The 22,422-nt window shown below is 33.3% G+C and overlaps 2 protein-coding genes across 3 annotated transcripts; one reads left to right on the top strand and one right to left on the bottom strand.

Moving 5' to 3' along the window:
- The first annotated feature begins 94 nt into the window (after positions 1–94).
- LOC105835678 lies at positions 95–19,332 on the top strand. Its single transcript, XM_028194089.2, has 22 exons — positions 95–671; positions 4,399–4,556; positions 4,716–4,925; positions 5,565–5,766; positions 8,377–8,537; positions 8,661–8,792; positions 8,880–9,059; positions 9,155–9,379; positions 9,688–10,062; positions 10,514–10,726; positions 10,821–10,984; positions 11,312–11,459; positions 11,709–11,823; positions 13,338–14,666; positions 16,865–16,918; positions 16,990–17,111; positions 17,242–17,385; positions 17,521–17,725; positions 17,800–17,948; positions 18,039–18,254; positions 18,631–18,732; positions 18,791–19,332. Exons 2-22 carry the CDS (start codon positions 4,407–4,409, stop codon positions 18,872–18,874), a joined length of 4,680 nt encoding a protein of 1,559 aa, XP_028049890.2. The 5' UTR covers positions 95–671; positions 4,399–4,406; the 3' UTR covers positions 18,875–19,332.
- Positions 19,333–19,454: 122 nt separating this feature from the next.
- Positions 19,455–21,354, bottom strand: LOC105835679. Of its 2 annotated transcripts, none has more exons than XM_012679164.3 (5): positions 21,222–21,354; positions 20,857–21,138; positions 20,420–20,782; positions 20,043–20,346; positions 19,455–19,829 (listed from the first exon to the last, which is right to left on the bottom strand). In XM_012679164.3, the coding sequence occupies exons 2-5, from the start codon at positions 20,989–20,991 to the stop codon at positions 19,573–19,575; spliced, it is 1,059 nt and encodes a 352-aa protein (XP_012534618.1). In that variant the 5' UTR covers positions 20,992–21,138; positions 21,222–21,354; the 3' UTR covers positions 19,455–19,572. The 2 variants fall into 2 exon arrangements, with proteins under 2 accessions (XP_012534618.1, XP_012534619.1); XM_012679165.3 differs by having other exon boundaries at positions 20,857–21,088; positions 21,191–21,337.
- Between the last annotated feature and the right edge of the window lie 1,068 nt (positions 21,355–22,422).

Here is a 22,422-nt window from a genome sequence, read left to right as displayed (position 1 = left end):
GTTGTGTTAATTATGAAATTTTGTCGTCTTAAAAATATTTTGATTGGACAATTAAACTTTTCAATTAACACAACAATATTATTTCATTATATTCTATTACACATCAGCCAAATTTTATTTTCAAACAGTTCTCTCAGTGTACATACATTATGAACTACAGATTATTTTATCAATACATCTAATGACTTTATATTTCTTGAATATTTTATAAAAATATATTTATGCATGTGCAGGTCAGTTTTTTCACGAGTTTTTGCTTGCGGAACAGTAAATGTTCGGCTATTCAGATTGACCATTAGAAAGTTTGATTGTCGCTTCTATGACGGCATTATAGCACCAAAGCTACTTTCCAGCTATACCATTCGTAAATAATATAGAACTTAGGTGAAGAGGACACGTGGAAAACGATGCATCGTCAGTCTTATAAAGTGGCTCGTAGCTTTCAAACGCGTTTTATTCCGTTTCGAGAAAAAAAAGCTTTACGTAATACGCTAAATCAGGAAAACATTTTCTTGATACAGTGATGAATTAAACAGGATACTATTAATCATCGACGTTCTATGTTAAGAATGGGGTTCCTCATTAAATAGTACCCCAGGCGATATATCTATCCGCGATATTATAAAGACGACTTCGATATTATCTTATATCTTCGTAGAGTTACAAAAAAGGTAATTTTATTTCACAGAATTATGTAAGCAATACTTACATTAGTGTATAATATAATTTTGTGTTTATTTGTTTAATCACTACAAATTTTATTTAAAAGTATTTATTTGACTCTTAATTAATTTTCCGTTTACAATTATATATGTTTTTACTCTCCCTATCTGCAAACTGAGTCTTTTTTATCCAGTCCGAGTTTTTTTAGTGTACTACACTTTCAAAAAATGTGAAAAAATTTAAGCTTACTTTTCAACATCTCTATTACATAGTTACGTAGTTTTTAACTTTAAATGTTAAAATTATTTAATCGAAATTTCCTTTATTTCGGGGAAATTTAACAAAGAAATTTTGCTTGTGCCAAAAAAGATCCAGATTGCAGATAGATGAAGATATTAGCTAATACACTGATTTCACCTCACATTAGTCTTTTATTTTTAAATTAGCTTTTTCTTTTATATAATTATATGTTTCAACAAGCAAAAAAGTTCAGCAAAAGACAGTTGAAGAGTTTATCCGACACGGAGGCATCCATAAGCCGTAGCATGATCAATGTGTCATTGCACCGTACCTACTAACATCGATTGCAGCATTGTGATATAAGAACAAATACGTAAGAATGGAAAAGAATGGAACGTAAGATGTAAAAACGAAGAAATAGATAGGAAATATCGAGCGACGAAATATAATAGCTCGATCATTAGTAGTTTTCTTAGGCGACCACTCTGTTAACTCAGGGTTATTGCGACAGCGCTGATGAATGAGAGATAAAAGTCATCCCGTGAAAGTTTTCTTTCACGAAGATATTGACTAAAGTTATTTTCGTATCAAACAAACGTTGCTCAATTAATAAAGAACACACATTTCATAATGAATTTGTTTCTGCATTATTTCATCACATTAGACACTACAATATGAATTACTATTATATTATTCAATATCGCAAGTTTAGTTTCATTTAGCCGTAATTATATATTGACGCGTATTTCCGTGAAAAAAATATCTAGTTTATTCTCCCTTGACCTTGTTCAATTTTAATAATGTTAGTGCGTGTTTATCATCTATATACAATGGGATTACTCTATTTGATTAACAGCTTATCGCATGAAAGGTAAATTAAACTAATTTTGTAAACCACGTTTGTGATATAGCATTTTGATATTAGTAATTATTTACCTTTCTCTGAATCTAGCCACTATTTTTTTTGCTATTTATTAACTGACGAAAGAGAAATATCGATTGCTAGGACGCTATTGTACGAGTGAAGATCTATTTGAAAGATCTTATTTTATAAAATTCCCACAAGTTTTTTACGACAATGCTTTTATGATTAGAACATAATTTATCTGTTAGTGTGACGTAGTCACACTTATTGATACAGCCGAGAAAAATAAACACGCAGTGCATCACTTATTCCATTTTATGAAATAATCAAAGGCAGTATCGGATAGAAGAATGCAATTCTGCCGGAAGAAATCAACAACAACTGTCAATGCAGTTTTAATATGAATTCTTAATCGGCCTTCATTCCCTATTCATTCACCCGAACTGGACACGAGGAATACAAGAGAGTTTCTCTTTCTAAAAAAAACCCTCTAGGAAACAATAGGGTTTCCGTTCGTAGAAAACGCAGGTTCGCACAGGTGGCGTCGTGACGCCGAGCGTCGACTTCATTCGACGCGCGACGCTTCCTCGTGTCGCAGCGTCGCGACGTCGATTTGTATCGAATCTTTTTAGAACGCGCTGCCACACGTATTCGACCCGTGCAATCCGTGATTTGATCAAAATGGTAATCACAGAGCCGAAACAAATCAGAACTGATCAGGTACTATTTTTCCTTCGATGCACTGTACGAATAAAGCACTGCGGATTAGATTTGAGTTTTATTTTTTTTTATTCGCATAATCAATTCTTTTAAACAAGAAATGTCTTCTTCACATATGCTTTGGTGCAAATATGTAAAAGTTCCAACATTATTCATTAAGAGCTTATTATAATATGTCGAATCTATCTTCTCAGCTTAATTCAATTTCTATATTTAGATACATATGGAGGAAAGCATGTCAACTTTTTTGACTAGCAAAAGTTTGCAAAATATTTTTATTTACTTTTATTTTTATTTAATGTTATACTTCGTGTAAACCATAATTGGTATAATTGCAAAATCATAGCATGCATTGCTACTGCGACATTTGCAATTAAAATGAATTTAAAAGCACAGTTTAAATTGTTTTTATCCACTCACTCTATTTAGATTTAAATAAAAAATAAATGCACAAATATTTTGTATTAAGGGTATCACATAACATTATTTAATATAGATAATTATCATGTCTTTATATAAAAATACGTAGAATTTGTTTCGGAAACTCACACATAAAATCATTAGTAAAAATTTTGATTTACTATTCTACAAATGCAAATTGCAAGCCATATTTCATGAAATAAATTTGAGTTGTAATCAACAATATAGAATCTTTAATATTGTCAGTAATAACTTACAAAAATAAGTAATTTTAATTAGTTGAGTGCTCAACTGGCAAAGTTATTTATTAAGCGTAAACTTGAAAAGTTACGCGTTTTGACTTTAGGTCCTTTTCAAGTGGCAGTAATCGCGCTGGTATGAATTACTTATCAGTTGTAATTAAATTTAAAAAATTTATAAATCTAACTTTTATTGTATAATCACATAATACGCTTGAAATTATTATATTATGTACAATTATATGAAATGCAATTGTACAGATTGCTAAAAAATCTGTTCACTCATATCTAAGAATACATTGTATTTGTTGAAAAGAGTAGAAATTGTTTATCAATGATAAATTCTTAGAATGATGAAAACGCATGTAATTGAAAAAGTATTTAATAGATAAATATGTTTATAAACATACAAAAATATAAGCACATAAATCATGATGATACAATCTCAGACATGTGTACGTTCTATTGAATTTCATTTGCATTAGCATTGAATAGATAGAAACAGGGGATTTACCGATTGCTTTTGCAAGAGGAAAAGTTTAGTCGTGTTAGTTTTTAGTCGTGTCCCGAATTAATCATAACATTTATGGCAGAGTGAATAGCTGAAGAGATCCGGAACGTAGTAAATAATGAAATCACTACCGCGACCATAATTGCCAAAACCGCATTGCAGTATAATGTTATCTTTTGTGGTACAGCGGGAAGTTCGTACAATTATGCTTGAATATAATTGAAAAAAATCTATCAGAACATAAACTTTCAATCAAAGATTATATATTGGAGCTTTCTAGCTACATATTGTAACATCTTTATGCGCGCTTTCGACTAATATCGCATCTCGCGTGTCATGAATATCCCTATTATATCCTGACCCGCCAATCATCTATAAAACACTATGAATATGCAAACGAAAATACGTTTGAATGCTGCGGAACATGCAAATGAATGAAGAAAAGCCAACGACGAGATATTTGCCAAATTTGTTTGCGGATCTCTTATAAACTGTAAAACACATTAAAAAGTTCTTGTGTTCATTTCTGCTATCAAATGCAGTAACATATATTTAAAAATGGAAGTAAAATGTCTAGAAGAATTATTATATGTTACTTTTACAAATTAATGTCGTTTACAAATTAACAAACTACGTCATAATTATATTCATAATTTTCATAATTAATTTTTTATATTCATAATTTTATATTCATATTTTATATTCACCTTCTAAATTTTGGGATTGTCATTCTGTTGCAGAGGCTCAAATGCATTCAGCCGTAAAACATTGGTTGCAACGTGGCGAACTTGAAAAGCTCGAAAATGTCGTGTTAGAGGGCCGGGGCGCGCGTCTGATAGGCGAAAACTCGCAGGATCTTAGAACTCGTGTCTTCCTGAAGGGACTCCCGAATTATTTGGTAAGTATAGTTCACCATGAATTATACGTAAGTTCACCATGAACATAAACAGATTTTTTGAGCCACTAAACTCTACCAACTCTGAAAGGTTACTTTCAGGTTAAAAAAATTTTATTAAAAAAGTGAAAGCATTGATAAGAATCAATTGTTTGGTTTTAGACGAAGATTTCTCAAGTGCACGATGCTGTTGCGCGCGGCTCGTTAGCTGAAACGCAGAAGATAATATCCGAAGAGTCAAAGAAGAAGCTGGCGATTGCGAAGGATTCATGTGGGGTACCCTTGTTACACAAAGCAGTCTATTACGATCAACCCGAGATCGCCGCTTGGCTTATAGAAAATTATCCTATCGCGCCACAACAGAAAGATAGGGTGCGTTATTTCTCCCAATATTGCTATCTCTAAGCCGTAAAAGAAGTTATATATATTACAAGAAATTTTACATTCAATCGGTTTCTTTTAAAAAATTAATAATAATAAAAAAACTTGCTTAATGTTTGCCGTTGTCGTAACTGTAAAACTAATTCAATAAACTTCTCTTATTTAAATGGCTTTGTTCCGCCTTCCTAATTGATACAGGCCTTAACGAGTTAACTTCGATCGGCTAACTTCTATAGTTCACAAGGTTTTCGAGGCCTATTTTCACGACGTGCCGAATCGTGTCGCGACGTAAACGTTTGTCAACTCGTTCGAGAAGATCCTTCTGAATAATCGAACAGAACGTTCTTCCTAGCAACGTTTGTCCCGCATCGCGTGACGCTGTCGATAATAACGAAGTGTAAACCACCTGTTCTTTCCTCGCCTGCAGCCATCAACTTACACTAACGGACACATACACGAAATGAAACGGACACAAATGCACGAAATGAAACAATTCTGATCCAGCGCATATTAGCACCCTGGCATATATTTTCGTTCGATATTTTTACCTTTCAATATTTTTACAAATCTTGAAAATTCCAAATGCATTTCCATGATTAGACAGTAATATACATCCTTTATTATGTTTAGGAGGGACGAACAGCTTTGCATTACTGCTCTGTGTGTAAAGATCCCGATTCGATTTGGGATCTTCTTATAGAAGGCGGATGTGACGCTAGTATTTGCGACAAGAGAGGAAATCCGGCCTCTTATTACCTGGAACACTCTACGGAGATTGAATTACCAGAAATAGAGATGACAACTCGACGAAGGAAAAGTACCGGAAAGGATAGTAAGTAATCGTTATTCTCATTTCAGAAAATAAATATGTTAATTATATTCACGATGTAAAGAAAAAATTATATTCCTGATAATGAATTATATGATGTTTCTCTTTTCTCTATACGTTGCGTAAGATATATATGTATACGAGCTCCTTTTCTAAGAATCAAAAGTTTTCTTTTACGATGTCTTGTGTATTGCTAAATTATATACATAGCACGTTCTCACTCTTCTTACATTCAGTATCGTAGATAAGCACGTTTAAATATTACATTAATCTCGCTAGTTCACCAGCAAGTCATTAAAACAATTTCGAGGAAACATCGCGAACGATTCGACAGGCAGCCTTGCGACCGGCGGAATGCTATAGCGTTTTTCGCCTGTTTCCTACATTCATGGATATAGATTCTTCGTCTTATACCCTACATATCCGTTTCTAATGACCGTGAAGAATCGATAGCACATAAATTCGTAAGGCAAGGCTAACTGCGGCGTTCGATACAAAGACATGACCAAAACGAAAAATTATCGTGCTCACGCCGAATTATACGTACGAATTATAAAATCTAAATGAAAGAGCAAACCGTATTGTTGGGTCGCAAATAAACAACTTGATGAAATGTGGAAATTTATTTACTCATCTTACGTCTTTTTTAAATATTCATCACGCTAACGCAAGAGAATAAATTGTAATAAATTGCTATGTAAGAGATAATTACATGGAAACGAGTTTTCCGCTCGTTAAATGACTTCGTATACGTAAATAGGTCGTGAATCGACCTATCGTTGTAACAACGGCCGAGTTCTAATTTCACCAATGATAAGAACTCATCTTCCATTCTTCGATCGTACCGCCATGCTAGCAATTACGCTTGAGGATTGAAGTCAAAGCAATTTTCTGTAAACACTTTCCAACAATCTTCTTTGCATTCTATGTGCTTGTACATAAGAAATTTTTGCTAAATTATTTATGCATGATACGTATAAATAAATTGTTCATATCATTTGAACAACAAATTTAAAAAAGACTTTTATCTATAATTAACATTACATTTTCATGTAATAAAAATAATTCAGCAGATATAATTAGTCTTTCTTTTATTATAAAATTAGAGATTTGTTGCCTTACACAATAAAAAATTGTTCATTAAATCATTGTATGGAGAAAATTATTTTTGTTAAATCTATAAATTTATCTATAAATTTAAGTATATATACAAAATAATCATAAAGGATATTCAAGCATAATAATGCTAAAAAAATTTTCATTATTCTAACAAACAGTTCGAGCGTTCTAAACTATTTTGATGATCCAATAAAATTGTTTTCAGATCTATATTTAGTTAAAATTTTTAGATACTTTAACAAAATCATTTTTTCCGTTTACTGTATCACAAAAATTAGATTCTTTTTTAACATATATTTACTCGCGTTCAATCCTTAAGAAATCTCGCGTGTTTGTAATTTTACGAACCATCGCGGCAACAATAATTTATTAGACACACCGAGGCGTGACAGGTAAAGAGTTGTAAACAGGCACAGGTAGCGTAATGTACAAGCCTTATCGAGTAACATAATATCTATATGCATTATATGCGCAGCTCACATCAGTAATATGACAAACTCCGTACACTGCTCCACCTCCTGGAAAATTCATTAACCGGTAATTGCCATCCACGTATTCAAGACGATATAAAATATTAAATGTAGCGTGCATGCAACTATTGTCGAAGGCGCGCAACGATACATCGAACCAAACTACTTCGAATTTATTTTTAACAATAGGTATTCTTGAATATGGCGAGTAGAACTATTTCAGATGTATTTGTGGAAAAATACGTTTACCGACTATCAACTTTCACATTTAAATTACGCAATCTTTGATACAAGTATAACGTGACTATTTTTAAGAAACTGAATATTGCAATAAAATTAGATTTGAATTAAACAAATTTGTATTGAGAATATCATCAGTTTTTAAGATCTCCAATCTTATCTTTCTAATGTTTTTAATGTTTCTCTCCCCGAAATAAATAACATACATGTGATATTTTAACAGAATTTCCTGCGAGATTTCCTTGTTCATAAAGAGCACGTGATACTAGTGGAATTATTCCGGCATCTAATATTTATCCAAGAATATAAATTTTTTGTGCGTCTCAAGAATTTCAAATATCTAATATCTTGATAATAGTATTTGTAAATGAGCCATACCATTTACAAATACTAAAAACATTATTTAAATACAATAATCATAAATGACGATCAAGCTATCTTATATTGTAATGTTTCCGCGACGATTGTAAATGACTGCTAATTTTATTCTCTGTTTACGTTCAATCATTCAAATAAAAATTAATTTAATACAGCTACATCTAAGAAAAATCAAGTAATTATTAAAAATCGTTATAAGAGTGGCATGATTGTTACTGCCTTATATTTATATTTTGTAATTGATTTGATTGTCAAATCGACATCGAAGCTTTTTATATTTTTATTGACTTTATTATCATAAAATACAAATGCAGCCACTTCATATTCTTTGGTACGAACAAAGTTATACCAATATTATCTAACAGTATTATCTAACAGTAAGTAATAACTCTCACTTTATGCTCAGGTATGGATTTCAAGCCCTCCAATATCAGAATATGGATCCACAACAAGGACATTGGAAAATTGCAGCAGGTGCTGTGGGAGGGACATGGATCTAAACTTCGATGCGAAACCAGCAATAATCCGCGGATAAGAAAATTTCTAGAGGCCGTGCCATTTATTATGGTACACTATTAGACAATATAATGATTACATATAATTTTCAAATTATTTAATTATTTATAAAACTAAAGACACACATCGTGATAACTAAAAAATTATTAAATGGAGTTATTATGGGTTCAATAGAGCACAATAAAGGAGATCCACGCGATAGTCATTAATAACGATTTGGAGGGTTTCAAGAAGAAATTGGACGAGCCTATTTCGCCTATTGTTTTGTGCGGCAAGGACGGCAATGGTTTAAATTCCCTACATAAGGTAAACTCTCTCGATAATTGTGCAATAAGTTTTTCAACTGTTATAAGTTGAAACAAGAAAAATCCCTTTTATCTTTTTCATCGTAAGGCTGCTGGTTTGGGATATACGGACATCGCGCGTGAAATCCTCGAAAGATGTCCCGCAACGGTATCGGCTCAGGACAACGAAGGAAAGACTCCGCTGCATTATGCAGCTGCACTTAAGGATGACGGCGTTATGTACAATTTACTAACGGAACACGGTGCCGATGAGAGTAAATTGGATAACGTAAGTAGCCGGTTATTTGTAATTAAAAGAAAATAATTAATTGAGAAAACACATGTTGATGTATATAATATCCTTTAAATCTTGCTGCTACTCAGAGACAAAAGGCGCCTGCGTTCTACAAGAATCGTCCTTCGGACGTAGACCTGTCAAATTTAGCGATGATACCGGATGCGCCTCGAGTTTCCGATACTTATCCAAAAAGTTGGGACTGGAAAATCTTAGAGGTAGGACAAGCCATTAGGCGAGGCATGAAGAAAGTTAGCAGTAACGACAGCGCTTTCGGTAGCGCCGAATCCACGATGAAGGATTCGAATGAGAAGGTATATTTGTCATCGTCGTTTATACGCACGATACTCTGCCTGCCTAAGCTTGGATTCGATATATTTATTACTGTATAATACACGTTTGTATTGATTAATAATTATTTTAGTGCACCATCAAATCACTTGTAATCGGACATAGAATGGCATCCCGGTCAAAATGTATTGTTGTAATGAGTTGGAATGAGTAGTCTAATGTATAGATTTTTTCTTTTTTTTTTCTTTCGATGTGAGGGGGGGGGGAGCTTCCAGTTCGTATTCCAGGTCAATATTATGATGGATTATATATGGAAGATTTGGTGGAATAGAGAACTGATGATGAACAACAAGAGAACGAAGAGGCCGAGACTCCGAATGGAGAGGAAATACAAAACGAAGAGGAAGTACAAAATGCAGATGAAAATGAAGGAACCAACGAGGGAGGAGACGAAAATGAGGCTGTAGAAAATAATGAAGAAGAAACCGCAAATGAGAACGAAGAGGAGCAAGAAGAGAAGGCGTCATCAGACGATGATGTGGTAACTGGGTCTGTCGCGAAAGACGAGGAAGATGGGCCTGAAACCGCGGTTGATGAGGACGACATTTATGAGGCATCCCCGAAGATCGAGAAAACCAATGAAGAAAGAAACGAGCCTAGCACCGGCGATTCCGGAGTTGATGATCCTACACAAGACGAGGAGCAGGTATTGTCTGAATAAAATTGTCATGATCACTGCACTGCGCCTTGTATAATACAAAGAAGAAGCCGGGATATCTCAATCTATGTCCGCCCCTGGAATTATGACATTATGTAATAATTATGTATGACATGTAATGTAACTATTAAGTAATTACGTTCAATAATAACAATTTTTAAATTAAGAAAAGGTTTGCAGTTCACTCCCTTCAACAAAATGAAGAACTTTTTACAATTCCTTATATAAAAGTTTGTTTTGTAAAACTCAAGTAATTAACAAGAATTATCAGAAGACTTTTTTTTTACACCCTGAGTGCTATACACACATATGTAGAGTAGGCGTGACAAGAGACACACGATCGATTCACATGTGGGATTCCCACATGCGATTAATATCTCCTATCGATCGTCTATGTGTCCCCTAGCCGCGCGCATGATTTTGTACGTGAATATGACAGCAGGTCATTGTCGGCGAGCATGAGGAGCCCGCGGAAGTAGAGTTGACTGAGGGTAGCATGGCCCGTGATCTAGACGTGGAAAGCTTAATGGATAGCGGCAATATGGAACAATTAGCAGCTCTTGTTCTTAATGGTGAAGGGCGACGATTGGTCGGACGACAGTCCGGAAATCCTGAACTCCAGGCTTTCATCGACAACGTTCCGGCTTATATGGTACTTATATGTATAATCATTGTTGGTCAATTAACAGAACGCAAAAGTAGCACATAGGTACATTTATATAAAATATATCGTTCTGTAATATTAGGGAAAAATCCATGCTGTGCACATAGCAGCGCGAGAGGGAAACCTTCGCGACTTACAAAGTGCACTGGATCGGCGCAAATTCGCGGTGGCGCGAGACGAGTCGTCACCTCATGGCGCAACGCCATTACACGTCGCCGTTGTTTTCGGAAATACCGCTATCATCAGGTATTAACGTATTTTTATGTAATGTACATAGATATATTTATATAACTTGTGCTTGCGCGCCGAATAATAACAAAATTTCATAATTTCTTTTTCATTTATGTCTATATCTGTAACTTTTAACAGTCCTGTTCTAATAAAGGAGATATAAGCACTATTAGCGTCATCTATATATAACTGTTAAAATAGTTACATCAATTGATCGCTATTGATATTAGCTCATGATTTACTCCGACTATAATCACGATAGACTTTTGTTCGAATGATAGACTATAAACCGACACTATAAACCCATGCTATTCGCGATTGAATATTTTATATTTGATTTAGGTATCTGGCAGGAAGGTTTCCAGAAACCGCCAATGCGATCGATCTCGACGGACGCACTCCATTGCACTACGCCGCGACGCTCGCAGACAACGGTCATTACTATAATCTTTTATTACACCTGGGTGCCAATCCTTTAGTACTGGATAATGTGAGTGCTATAACATTTTATTGCGATTTTTATTATTATCATATATTATTATTATCATTCCGTGATCACGAAGAGTCAAATGAAATTTTTGCACTCTCTGATTAAATACATATTATTTAAAAGAAATTTCAAATTCACTCAGTGATACAGAAATAGAGAATTAATACTAAAAATATACGCAACATGCTTACAAATCAACTATTCTATTGTAAATAAAGTGTCCATAAAATCTTATCTTTTGTCACGTAGTTCGGACAAAAGGCAGACTATTACAAGCAAAATCAAAGCGATCTATCACACAAAAAGCTTCTTCGCAATTTCGGAGCTAGCGCGAGAATCGCCGACGAAATGTTGACGGATAAAGGTATTTCTTAATTTGAGATATTATAATGCACCACACACATTAGCAATATACTTATTAAAAAAACGCGACATAAATCGTCCAGGCACCTGTCGCGATATCACTTTTCATGTTTTGTGTTCAAAGAGATGATTCTGATTCAAGTTGAAATCTCCTAAAGATTTTCGACAATATCGCACTTGGCACGAGTATTCACTATGTATCGCGATTCCGAGAAAACATTGACTGTTTCCCGGTCGCACACAAAACAACGTTATTAATTCAACTGAGATTTCTAAAAAAAACAAATAAGTACGTTATTTTATAAATCTGAGTTATGGCGCCAAATCGTTCTCTATCAGTAACGTGATATCGCAAATAATTTTGTTCCGGCAAAAACAACATAGAAAATGGAAAAAATATATATATTTAACATTTGCTATTCTATATACGAAAATGAAACTAGTTCATTACCTTTCCGACAGGAATAAAACGTACGCAATCTCTTCTTTAAATATTATAATATTTCCTTGTTCACCTTTACTTTCATCTTATTTAAAAGACGTTATAAAAGAATTAAATTCTTAAGAATGTTATAAAAATGTTATAAACATATAATATTATAGAATAAATAGAATAATAATATTCTATTTATTCTATAAACATTAAATTCTTGCAAGAACTAAACAAGTTCAGAAAGTTCTTTTAAAAATATTAATTAAAGCTTAAATTGTTTTCACAAATAATTTTAAGGATTTAAAAATAATTTTTTTGTTTGCTGTTTAAAAATTTGATTTTTTGAACTCTCTTGTTTGGTTTTTATAAAAAACTAATTATTTTGTACTATTCTATTTCACATACGATCAATTAACATATTTTTTTACACAAGCGCAATGAGATCATCCCTCAATTATTCTCAAATTGTAAGAATCCTAATTGAAATACTTATTCAAAGCACAAGTTTTTTTCTTTTACTAATTTTTACTTAATTTTGTGGATTGATTTGGCGTTTTGCTCAATTATTTTAATAATAGTATGTAATCAAATCAACACTTAACATTTCAACGCGTTGATCGAGTTAAGATGTGAAATATAAATTCATTAAATATAATCCACAGATTTTTACTTAAATTCAATAATTTGCATTAGAAAGTTTTATAATTTTATTGCAACATTAAGAAAATAGAATTTTAATTGTTAAGTTCCATAGTCGCATTGAAAACGTGAAATTTTCTTGATCTTGCAATAATTATTCTTTACAAAACTTTAAACTTTTTAAGATTTTAAGTATGTAAAAGATCACTGTCACAAATTGTAAAACAAATCAATTTCACCTTCTCATACGCTGCTTTAAATAGAATATTCCATTTGAAGTTCAATTTTCTAATATTCGCTCTTTGATAATTGTCACTAATGTTACCGCGAAATTTGCTTATTCGTTTTTTCTCATCAACTCTCTCCATATCTCTAACGCCGATGGTTGTTAACCCGGCTATTCTTTCAATCGTCGCTGCTGCTAACTCTGCCGAGATCTACAGTACCTGGAGGTGATGTCTACTCAGCTCGACGAGATGTAAGCGAGCCTGAAATCCTGGCTACCCTAGAACGATGTTTCCGATTGCTGGCGGGCAACCGACGATCATCGATACCGAAGACCCCGAACGCCGGTACACTAGTCGCTCGTTGTCTGCAACGGCCCGTATTCGATTTGCTCAAGCACCGTGTGACTCGCATGGACCACAATCTTTTTGATGTGATCTGGCCTACTCTGAAAAAATACGGTACCATCACGGGCAACGGGAGCAAGACTAACAGCGCCTACTCAAACGTCAGCATCGTTGCGGACGAAGATCACGGTTACGGGGTGGTTGCGCCCGACTTCGAGAGTTATGTCGTCTTTACGGAGTTCTTCGATCCTTTCATTCGGGAGGTACATGGTGTAACAGCGAGCGGCGACCTACCCGATCATCCGTCACCACGTTTCTTTAGTGTCGAAAGCGAGGAAGGCGAGGAGGTTCTGCCGGATGAAATGATCATCACCGCGATCGAACAATACGATCTAGACCCGACCACCAAATATGTTCAAGCCGGTATTTTAGAGTGCACTCGGAATCTAACCAATTATAGTCTACCGTTGACTCTGACAGTCAATCAACTGGAAGAGGTTGAGAGGGAAATTACCAATCAATTAATGAGTCCAGAAATAACTGACCTAATGGCGGAAGGCAGCAGCGAGGACGAGGCCGGCACGTATTTCACACTCAACGAAATTCTCGAACAACCCAGCCGAATACGGGCGCAACTGGCGGCAGCTGGACTACTGTTACCGATCACAGAGTTCGAATTAAACGATGACCGACGTCTTCATGGCAAACATTGGCCCTACGGACGCGGTGTATACGTCACCACCACTGGCGATCTTGCCGCTTGGGTAAACGTCCAGGACCATTTGAGAATCGTCTGTCGTACTAACGAGAACCGTCCAGGACTGTTGGGTCGTGCTTACGTCAGAGTAGCTAAACTGATGATGATATTTGACCAGCGACTGAAGTTTAAACGAGATCAGAAGTTAGGTTTCTTGACCGCACGCCCGCAAACCCTCGGCAACACCATCAGATTTTGCCTGATCATACGATTTCCTGAACTTTCAAAAACGCCTGAGAATTTGCGACACCTATGCGTGGTGCGTGGTCTGAACGTACGCGACACCGTGAAGAACGACATGGTGAGGGTCGGTAATCAACAATCGCTGAGCATTACCGAACTGCAAACCCTACAGGATTTCTCCAGAGCGGTGCACAATGTCATCACGCTGGAGAAGGAATTGTCTGTAAATAATTCAATGAAGATCGCCAATCTCATTACCGGCATGTTTCGCAAGCGGGCGAACGCATCGAGGAATCTAAAGACGAATCAAGATTCCTAAACGAATCGATGGTCATGACATTCGATGATCATTACAAGAGACAATAACGTTAGATTCTAAGTTTTTAAGGATGATCTATAATTCATCTTCTGCCTACTTCAAAATCAACAGCAAATAATAGTTTGTCAAAAACAAATTCGACAAGACAGTCGCACGAGAATTATTGAAAATAATCGTTATTTCTATGAATGTAATTTTTATGAATTTTAAATAACTGATCAAAAACACCATCGATCTATTCTGAAGAATTTTGTATAGCAAAAATTCTGTTCAGACATATTTAGACATTAAGAAGCGAAACGACTGATTCATCATTTACTAGATATTCTTATTCGACATATAATGAATCTTTACAAACTTCGTTTTTAATTATAATACTAAAAATGTCCAACTTTATAGACATTCTAAGCGATAACTTGATTCTTTATTCAATACTAGTGATCGTCGATTTTTGAAACTTCGTTCTTACCTTCTCTTAAGTCTTTCTACAAGAAACACTTACGCTTATTCATGGAAATTTTCTGTGATAATTATCAGCCAATGTTTGAGCGTCAATTACTCTTCACACACAGACTGAACTTTTTAAATAATATTTATAACTATAATGAACGAGAAAGAGAGATAGAGAGAAGGAAATGCGTTGGAAAGATGTGTGAACGTTATTTTGTTTTCTCTCGTGCACCCAGCATCTCTCTCTTGCGAAATTACGCTAAATCATAATCGTAGTCGCTCTATTATAATCGGATTAACCGGCGACGAGAACACAGGATTGCTGATTAGGTTAGTAAACGATCAGCATTATATACACGACACTATTGTCGCACAACGTTTCACAATCGTGCCTTGTAAATCTTTATTCTTTTAAGATAATTCGGCAAATTATAAAAAATATTTTTATATAATGTAATGTTTTGTATAATTCTTCGTATAAACAACGATTTTACATGAATTTTTGTTGACGTAAAGTACAATTAAACGTTAATATAAATTAGAAATTTGTAATTATTATACAACTGTGTGAGAATTACAGAAAGTATTTCGTTCCTTATGTGCATCCATACATTTTCTATTTATAATTCCAAGCATGATACTATCTTTTCATGTAAAGTCGAATATACCAAAATTCTTAATACAATCTTGGTGGCACAACAAGCTTAAAAAAATGTTCAAGTTTTTTCAATAGCTTTTTTTGATGTAATGCACGAGTCGATGTTCACACAAAATAAAAATGGCGAAGCACACGTCTTTCCAACTCAGTGTTATTCGTCCTAAAATGGACCTATACCTATGTATCTTTCTTTTACCCTTATTCTAAGCATCGCAATGTAAATTTGTTAATTAAAAAATGAGCCAATAAGCGTCTAAATGTCAAATTGTATTTTTTATAAATATATACAAAAATATATGTACACTTTATATTTTTATTACTATTATTCTATTTTGTAATGTTATACAATTTAAAATATATATTATAATAAAAGACAAAATAAATAGAACTTGAAAATTATTTCAATATAGTAGAAAATTATTTTATCAACAACAATGTATATAAAAAGTTGACATTTATACGTCTGTTGATTGAGAATTGCGTGCGATAATAATTATTCATCATATTATACAAATAATCACCAATGCACTTTTTTTGCAGGCAAATCAACTATGTTACGCAATTATGTGTTGTTTGTCTATGTTTTTGCACATTAGATTATTCAGCTTGTATTGTAAAAAATGTATATTAATTACCGTGTTGCTGTCACTTTTTGCCAAGTTGTACTACACAGCGTTTCAAAATATATCTTTGGTAGAACCGAAAATTATTATTGCATCAATACAAATGCATCAATAAATTCCTCTATCATATATACACATAGAGGATGATTTTAAAAAACAAAAGATTACTTTTAAGATTTTATTCAAATCTTTATCAAAATTTACACATGCCGTATAAGAATGCAATAATCATTTTTTAGAAAATAATAAATTACAAATATTAAAATTAAAAATAATGTGCATGCCAGTATTTAAAAATGAAATTTTATGACTTAATTGTTAGTTTGACAATTTTTTAATTAAAATAACACGCTCTTAATAATATTTTCCGTATTATTTATCTGACAATCTAATGGATTTATTTTACAGATGATAGTGACATTTCAATATTTCGTACGGAGCAAGGACATTACTTAGCATCATGTAAGACTCGTATTATGTAATTGTACCATATCTTTATAAATATCAATATAACAAGATTATTTATTCTTCAGCGCTAGGTGATCCCTTAATCAAAGGATTAACGGAAGTTGCTAACGCACGTCCAAAGGATCCAATCACGTATCTCGCGACATATTTATACAATTTTGCTAGCAAGAACAAAACCAAGGAGCCGGTATGTAATTGATTGGAATGAATAAATTATAGAAGAATTGAATGTCACAATTGAACACCATTGCTTTTGCATTAATATTCAACTAACTTCAATTGATATTTACGTTAATTTTCTTCATTCGAATTTTTAGGAATCCGATATTCTCATTATACCTGATCGCGAAGAAGAAAATTTGAATAATATCGAGAACGGCAACACGTTCGACGATGATGCTGGCTATCCCCGAAGCCCAGATTCAGACATACCTGAATCTACATTTAGCAATCCTAATAGGGTACGCAAATAATAATCTAAATTTCGTGATATAATTTTTTTTAGAATTAACGTTACGATTTTTACTTGTACTGAAAGATCACTTATGATATAAATAAAGGTAAGAACAAATAAGAATAAGAGATATTTTTTTAAGGATGAACATGGGCAAAGTATGATCCACTTCGCAGCAGTTCGTTCTTATTCGAAGGATGGTTTGTATCATCTGCTACTAGAGACGCTAGTCAATGTCGGTTTTAGGGATGAATTATATCGGACAGCCAGAGACGTTGCTGAACAGGCAAATATCCGAGAGAACGTCGAAGAGATTGACCGCTTCGTTGTTTATCTTGCGGCAAGAGGTAAGAAAAAAAAAGTGCTAGCTATGCTTACATAAAAGTTACGAAAACCCATACGATATCAACCCGATATGTAGGTGAGACTGAAAAGTTAGTAGAGCTTCTGCTCGAGGGCTACGATCATATTCTGGACGCCGAAGACGACGGAGTAAACATCATCGACGTGGCCGCGCAAAGAGATCACGAAGCTACCGTCCAATTTCTACAATCAATTCCTAATTACGTGGTATGTGGCTTGCGTATAATTAATAAGAAATGTTATACCGCTACTTTGTGAGTTATAGTTTTTAACGTGATCGTCTGATATGTATTTTAGAATCAACGCGAAGAAGTGCACGCTGCCATTCGGGCCAGCGACGAGGAACGGACGAGGGAACTTTTAAGTAAAAATAATGGAGGTGGAAAATTGCTGGCGGTTGGAAAGAATTCGATCGGCCGATGCGCTTTGCATATTGCTGTACTCCGGGAAGATGAAGGGCTCGTCAAGTTTATCGCAAAAACGTATCCAGAAACATTACGCATCGGCGATAATGTATGAATCTTTGGAAAAATATACTAAAACGCACAAATAATGAAAAAAAAGTAAAACAATCGGCTCAATTCCCTACCGATTTAAAGATAACATATCATAATGACATTGTAAGATTGTCGTAATAACTTTATTTGTAACTTATAAATACATAAAAGATACTTTTATCCAGTGACATATATCCTTGCAATGTCATTTTAGAACACTCTGTGTTTTACTTGGGATTATTACAAATTATGATATTCGTTGAGAATAATCAAAATTTTTTAAAAGCATTAAGGTTCATAATTAATAATTAATGAGTTATGACTAAGTTTATAACAAAAATTTAAAAAAAATATTGTACATACATAAAATATTAACACTAATCTTGTTTTAGTTGGAGAGAACGGCACTTCATTATGCAATGGGCGTGCCGTCCGTGGAGGTCTTGAGTAACATATTGATTAAGACAGGCGCGAAACGCGTCGTCAAAGATCTGGTAAGCCTACGTATATATTTCTATCTGACAAAACAGAGCTAATTTTCTTGATTTTCAGAAATCTCGGCAACCTTCATATTACTTCATGAATAAGTCTGATATCGAACGACTTCAAGAAGAGGAAAAATCAATGACTGTGTAAACTATTACTTGCTAAATATTTGCACTGAACTCGTAATAACACGATCACGTTTAATACGTTTATGCGTTTCATTGAAATGTTGCGGAATCATGAAAGAGGGGAAAAAGAAGCTGATAAATATAGAACGCGACAGATAATCTCCATATAAAGTATCGATTATTTACGACGTAAAATAAATTGTATTTCGAAGAATTTTAAAGTTCTTTCTGTTATTTAAAAATTATATATATTCAATGTTATTTAATTTGTATATATGTATACTAGACAAATATTTTGTGAAAAATTTCGTCGCCAAGATCTGAATTAGCTCTCGTCGGCCGTTAAAAAAAAAGTACAAGTGTTACTGATGTCCTTGAAAGCATACAGATTCATGAATTGTATGAACTATGTATGTGTGTGTCAAATGTCAGTCGAGACAGTTTAGTGCCTTATAAATAAATGTAATGAGACTGCAATACAAATATGTAGTACATTATTTTACTCGATTATCGCAAAGAATAAAAAAATTAAGGAATTAAAAAAAAACAAGACAGGAATAGATTCAGGTTTTAAATTCATTTAAAACGCCTTTAAAACGTAACTTCAAATTTGTTGGTCATTTCGCTATTTATTATAATTTAATTCAACGCTTAACAATCTTAAATTAAGTTGTGCTTATCCGACGTTTTTACTTAAAGTAAAATGAGATCAAAAACGATTTAGCCCTCCTGAATAAGATTCTTTACGTTGGTCTCGGTGGCATTGTTTTGTCGTGTGATCATAAGATATTCTTCGGTGATCTCCTCGGGCTGAATCTTGTTAAAGTACGTCTCTCGCTCCTTGTGTACATAATACGTATCATCAAAGTTAAAATGCAATCCCAAAACTATATTTAATGCGGAGGTGTCGTATGCGTGACAACCAGAATATCGATATTGTGGCTTCTTGTTGAATCTACAGCCTGCCGATTGCGCACCTACAAATATTCAATTAAAAATTTAACATCTAAGGAAAAAACTGCTTTATATATATATATATATATATATATATATATATATACATACACACATACATACATACATACATATATACATTTCCTCATTAAAACAAAAAAAATTACAGAAATATCAAACATTATAAAAATTAAAAATTATACAATGTAAATTAGAATGTAAAAGAAAATATCTACCAATAGGGGAGATACAATCCCTCGTTAATGCACACTGGACCCAAGGCAGCATTACTTTTTCCCTAATATCTTTAAAATTGCTAATTATCAAGTGTGATGCTCTAATCAGTGGGAGAAAAAAGAAGCTTTCAGCAGAGGCATGAAAGTATTCATACATCTTTGGATGCGTCAGAGAACTAATGGCGTGCCTTGTAGGCCAAGTTAAGATTCCAGATTTTGGACAGAGATATTTTGCAACGTCTGAGGAATTCAGACGTATATTGGAATCCATATAGATTATACTACCTAGTGTATTTAAAGCTGTCTATGGTATAAAAGCAGTATTTGATTAGTAGTTTTTCCATAAAAATCTATAAATATTCAGAATAATTACTCACTTGAATAACTAAAGGTCTATAAACATGCAGTGTGTCATCTTCGACATGAGCAGGAAACGGATTTAAATCAAACTGAGTTACATTACATCTCGAAGAATTACAGGCAAATCTAATATTTTGTAAAGAATCTTCATTTAAACCAACACTATAAATTACAATACTATTATTTGGCAAAAAGTGGCTGACGTTTCTAACGAAGCCATAAATATATTGCTCGCTTCCAGGCCTTACGAGCGACACAACCGTTACATTATGAGGTTTTAAACTGATCGGCGTGGTGGTTATTTGTCCATCCAGACCAAGCAATGCAAGGTACTTGGAATCTGTTACTAGACGTTTCTCCTCAACATCTTTTAAATTTTCCTAAAAGCAAAATCTTGCGTGTAAGATTCGTGGAAAAAATAAATGGTAAAAAGTAGATCTAATAATGTACTTACCTGGAAGCTCCGCAACTGTTTGTGAGTCTCTGTTACTAAAGTCTGTATGGAAGGTCGTTGATTGCTGAAGGCGATAAAAACGATGCTGCTCCCTGCTATGCAGATAAGCAACAATAGCAGAGCTTTGATACGCATCGCTCATCGTTTAATAAGATTTTGTGGGCAATCAGTGACAATAATACAGACTATGTTACGTCAAGAATGTTCCTTTTAGGTTAGTTTCTTGCTGCAACTTCATAATACGTCACGTTGCAAAAGACTGAACACCGTAAAAACTCATATCTGATGCAAGAATAATCAACACGATTTATCGGTCTAACGTTTACAAACTTACAGGTAATTAAATCAAGGCCTTCGATAACTACCTATTCCCGCGAATCCGACAGACGTTTTCCGTCCTAGGGGATTTCTTCGTAAAACACGACTACGACATTGTTAGAAACAGTGATGTCAGTACACAACTCCCAGCAACAGATTAAAGGGATAAACATATATGAATCATATGCGCAATTATACATATACATATCTGTTAGGAATGTTCACTCTCATATATTAGAAAAAACAAATATCGTTCAACTGCTACAATATAACAAAGTTTTCTAGTGTAAATATTTTAAATTATTCAAATTTTATATATTATTTTTAAATATGAGATCTTGGTATAACAAATGAAATCTAATGAAATTTACTGATTGAAGAAGAATAAAAATCATTAACTCTTTATTCAGTATGTTAAATTTTTTATAAAAAATTTTTATGTGATTTTTCTTTCTCTGATTAAACTAATTAAATCATCAAGAGAAATTTCTAATAAATTTAATCAATTTAAAATACAAAAAAATTACTATTTATATAAAAAATAATTTAATTTATTAATTTATTAATAAGGGTGCATTTTTATATAAAGTTAAAATAAAAAATAATTTAATATATATTTTATCACAATACATAACATTCATTAATATCGTTAATAATTAAAAAATAATTATATTAAATAATTTAATTATATTTTAAATATTAAGAAAGATCGAAAGAAAATTTATTTGTAAAACATTGTAAATTATTAATTTCATTAAAATTTTTTAGTAGCAGAATTCTCTTAACATCAAGATCGATATCGTAATACTGTTGCTGCGCAGATATTACATAAAAAAAGCTGCGTAACTATAATGTAACAATACCAGTACATTATACTAGTCATTAAAATTCATTTCCATATATGTATTCGATTATCTTAGATCTCGATTTAACTCATTCTTTATCTTTTTCTAAGATTAAAAATTAGGAAAAGATAAAAAGTAAAATAAACCTTGAAATCAAAGTTAAACTACACTGGTGGTAATGGTCATTACAAAATTCTATTAAAATTAGATGGAGTATAAAAAAAAAACGCCATTCACAACATAACACAATACGGAAAGCGCGCAAAACATAATGCAAAACACGAAACGCGGAATATCAGACACGTAACACAAACAGGTACAATTTATGCGTCAAATATATCTTGTGTTTATCTCTTTTCTTAGAACTATTTTTAAAATGTAAGTTAAGAAAAACACAAATAAG

This window comes from Monomorium pharaonis, chromosome 2 (assembly GCF_013373865.1).
Source record: "Monomorium pharaonis isolate MP-MQ-018 chromosome 2, ASM1337386v2, whole genome shotgun sequence".
Lineage (NCBI taxonomy): Eukaryota > Metazoa > Arthropoda > Insecta > Hymenoptera > Formicidae > Monomorium > Monomorium pharaonis.
The sequence above is the reverse complement of the archived record's forward strand: the minus strand, read 5'-3'. Positions and strand labels throughout refer to the sequence as shown.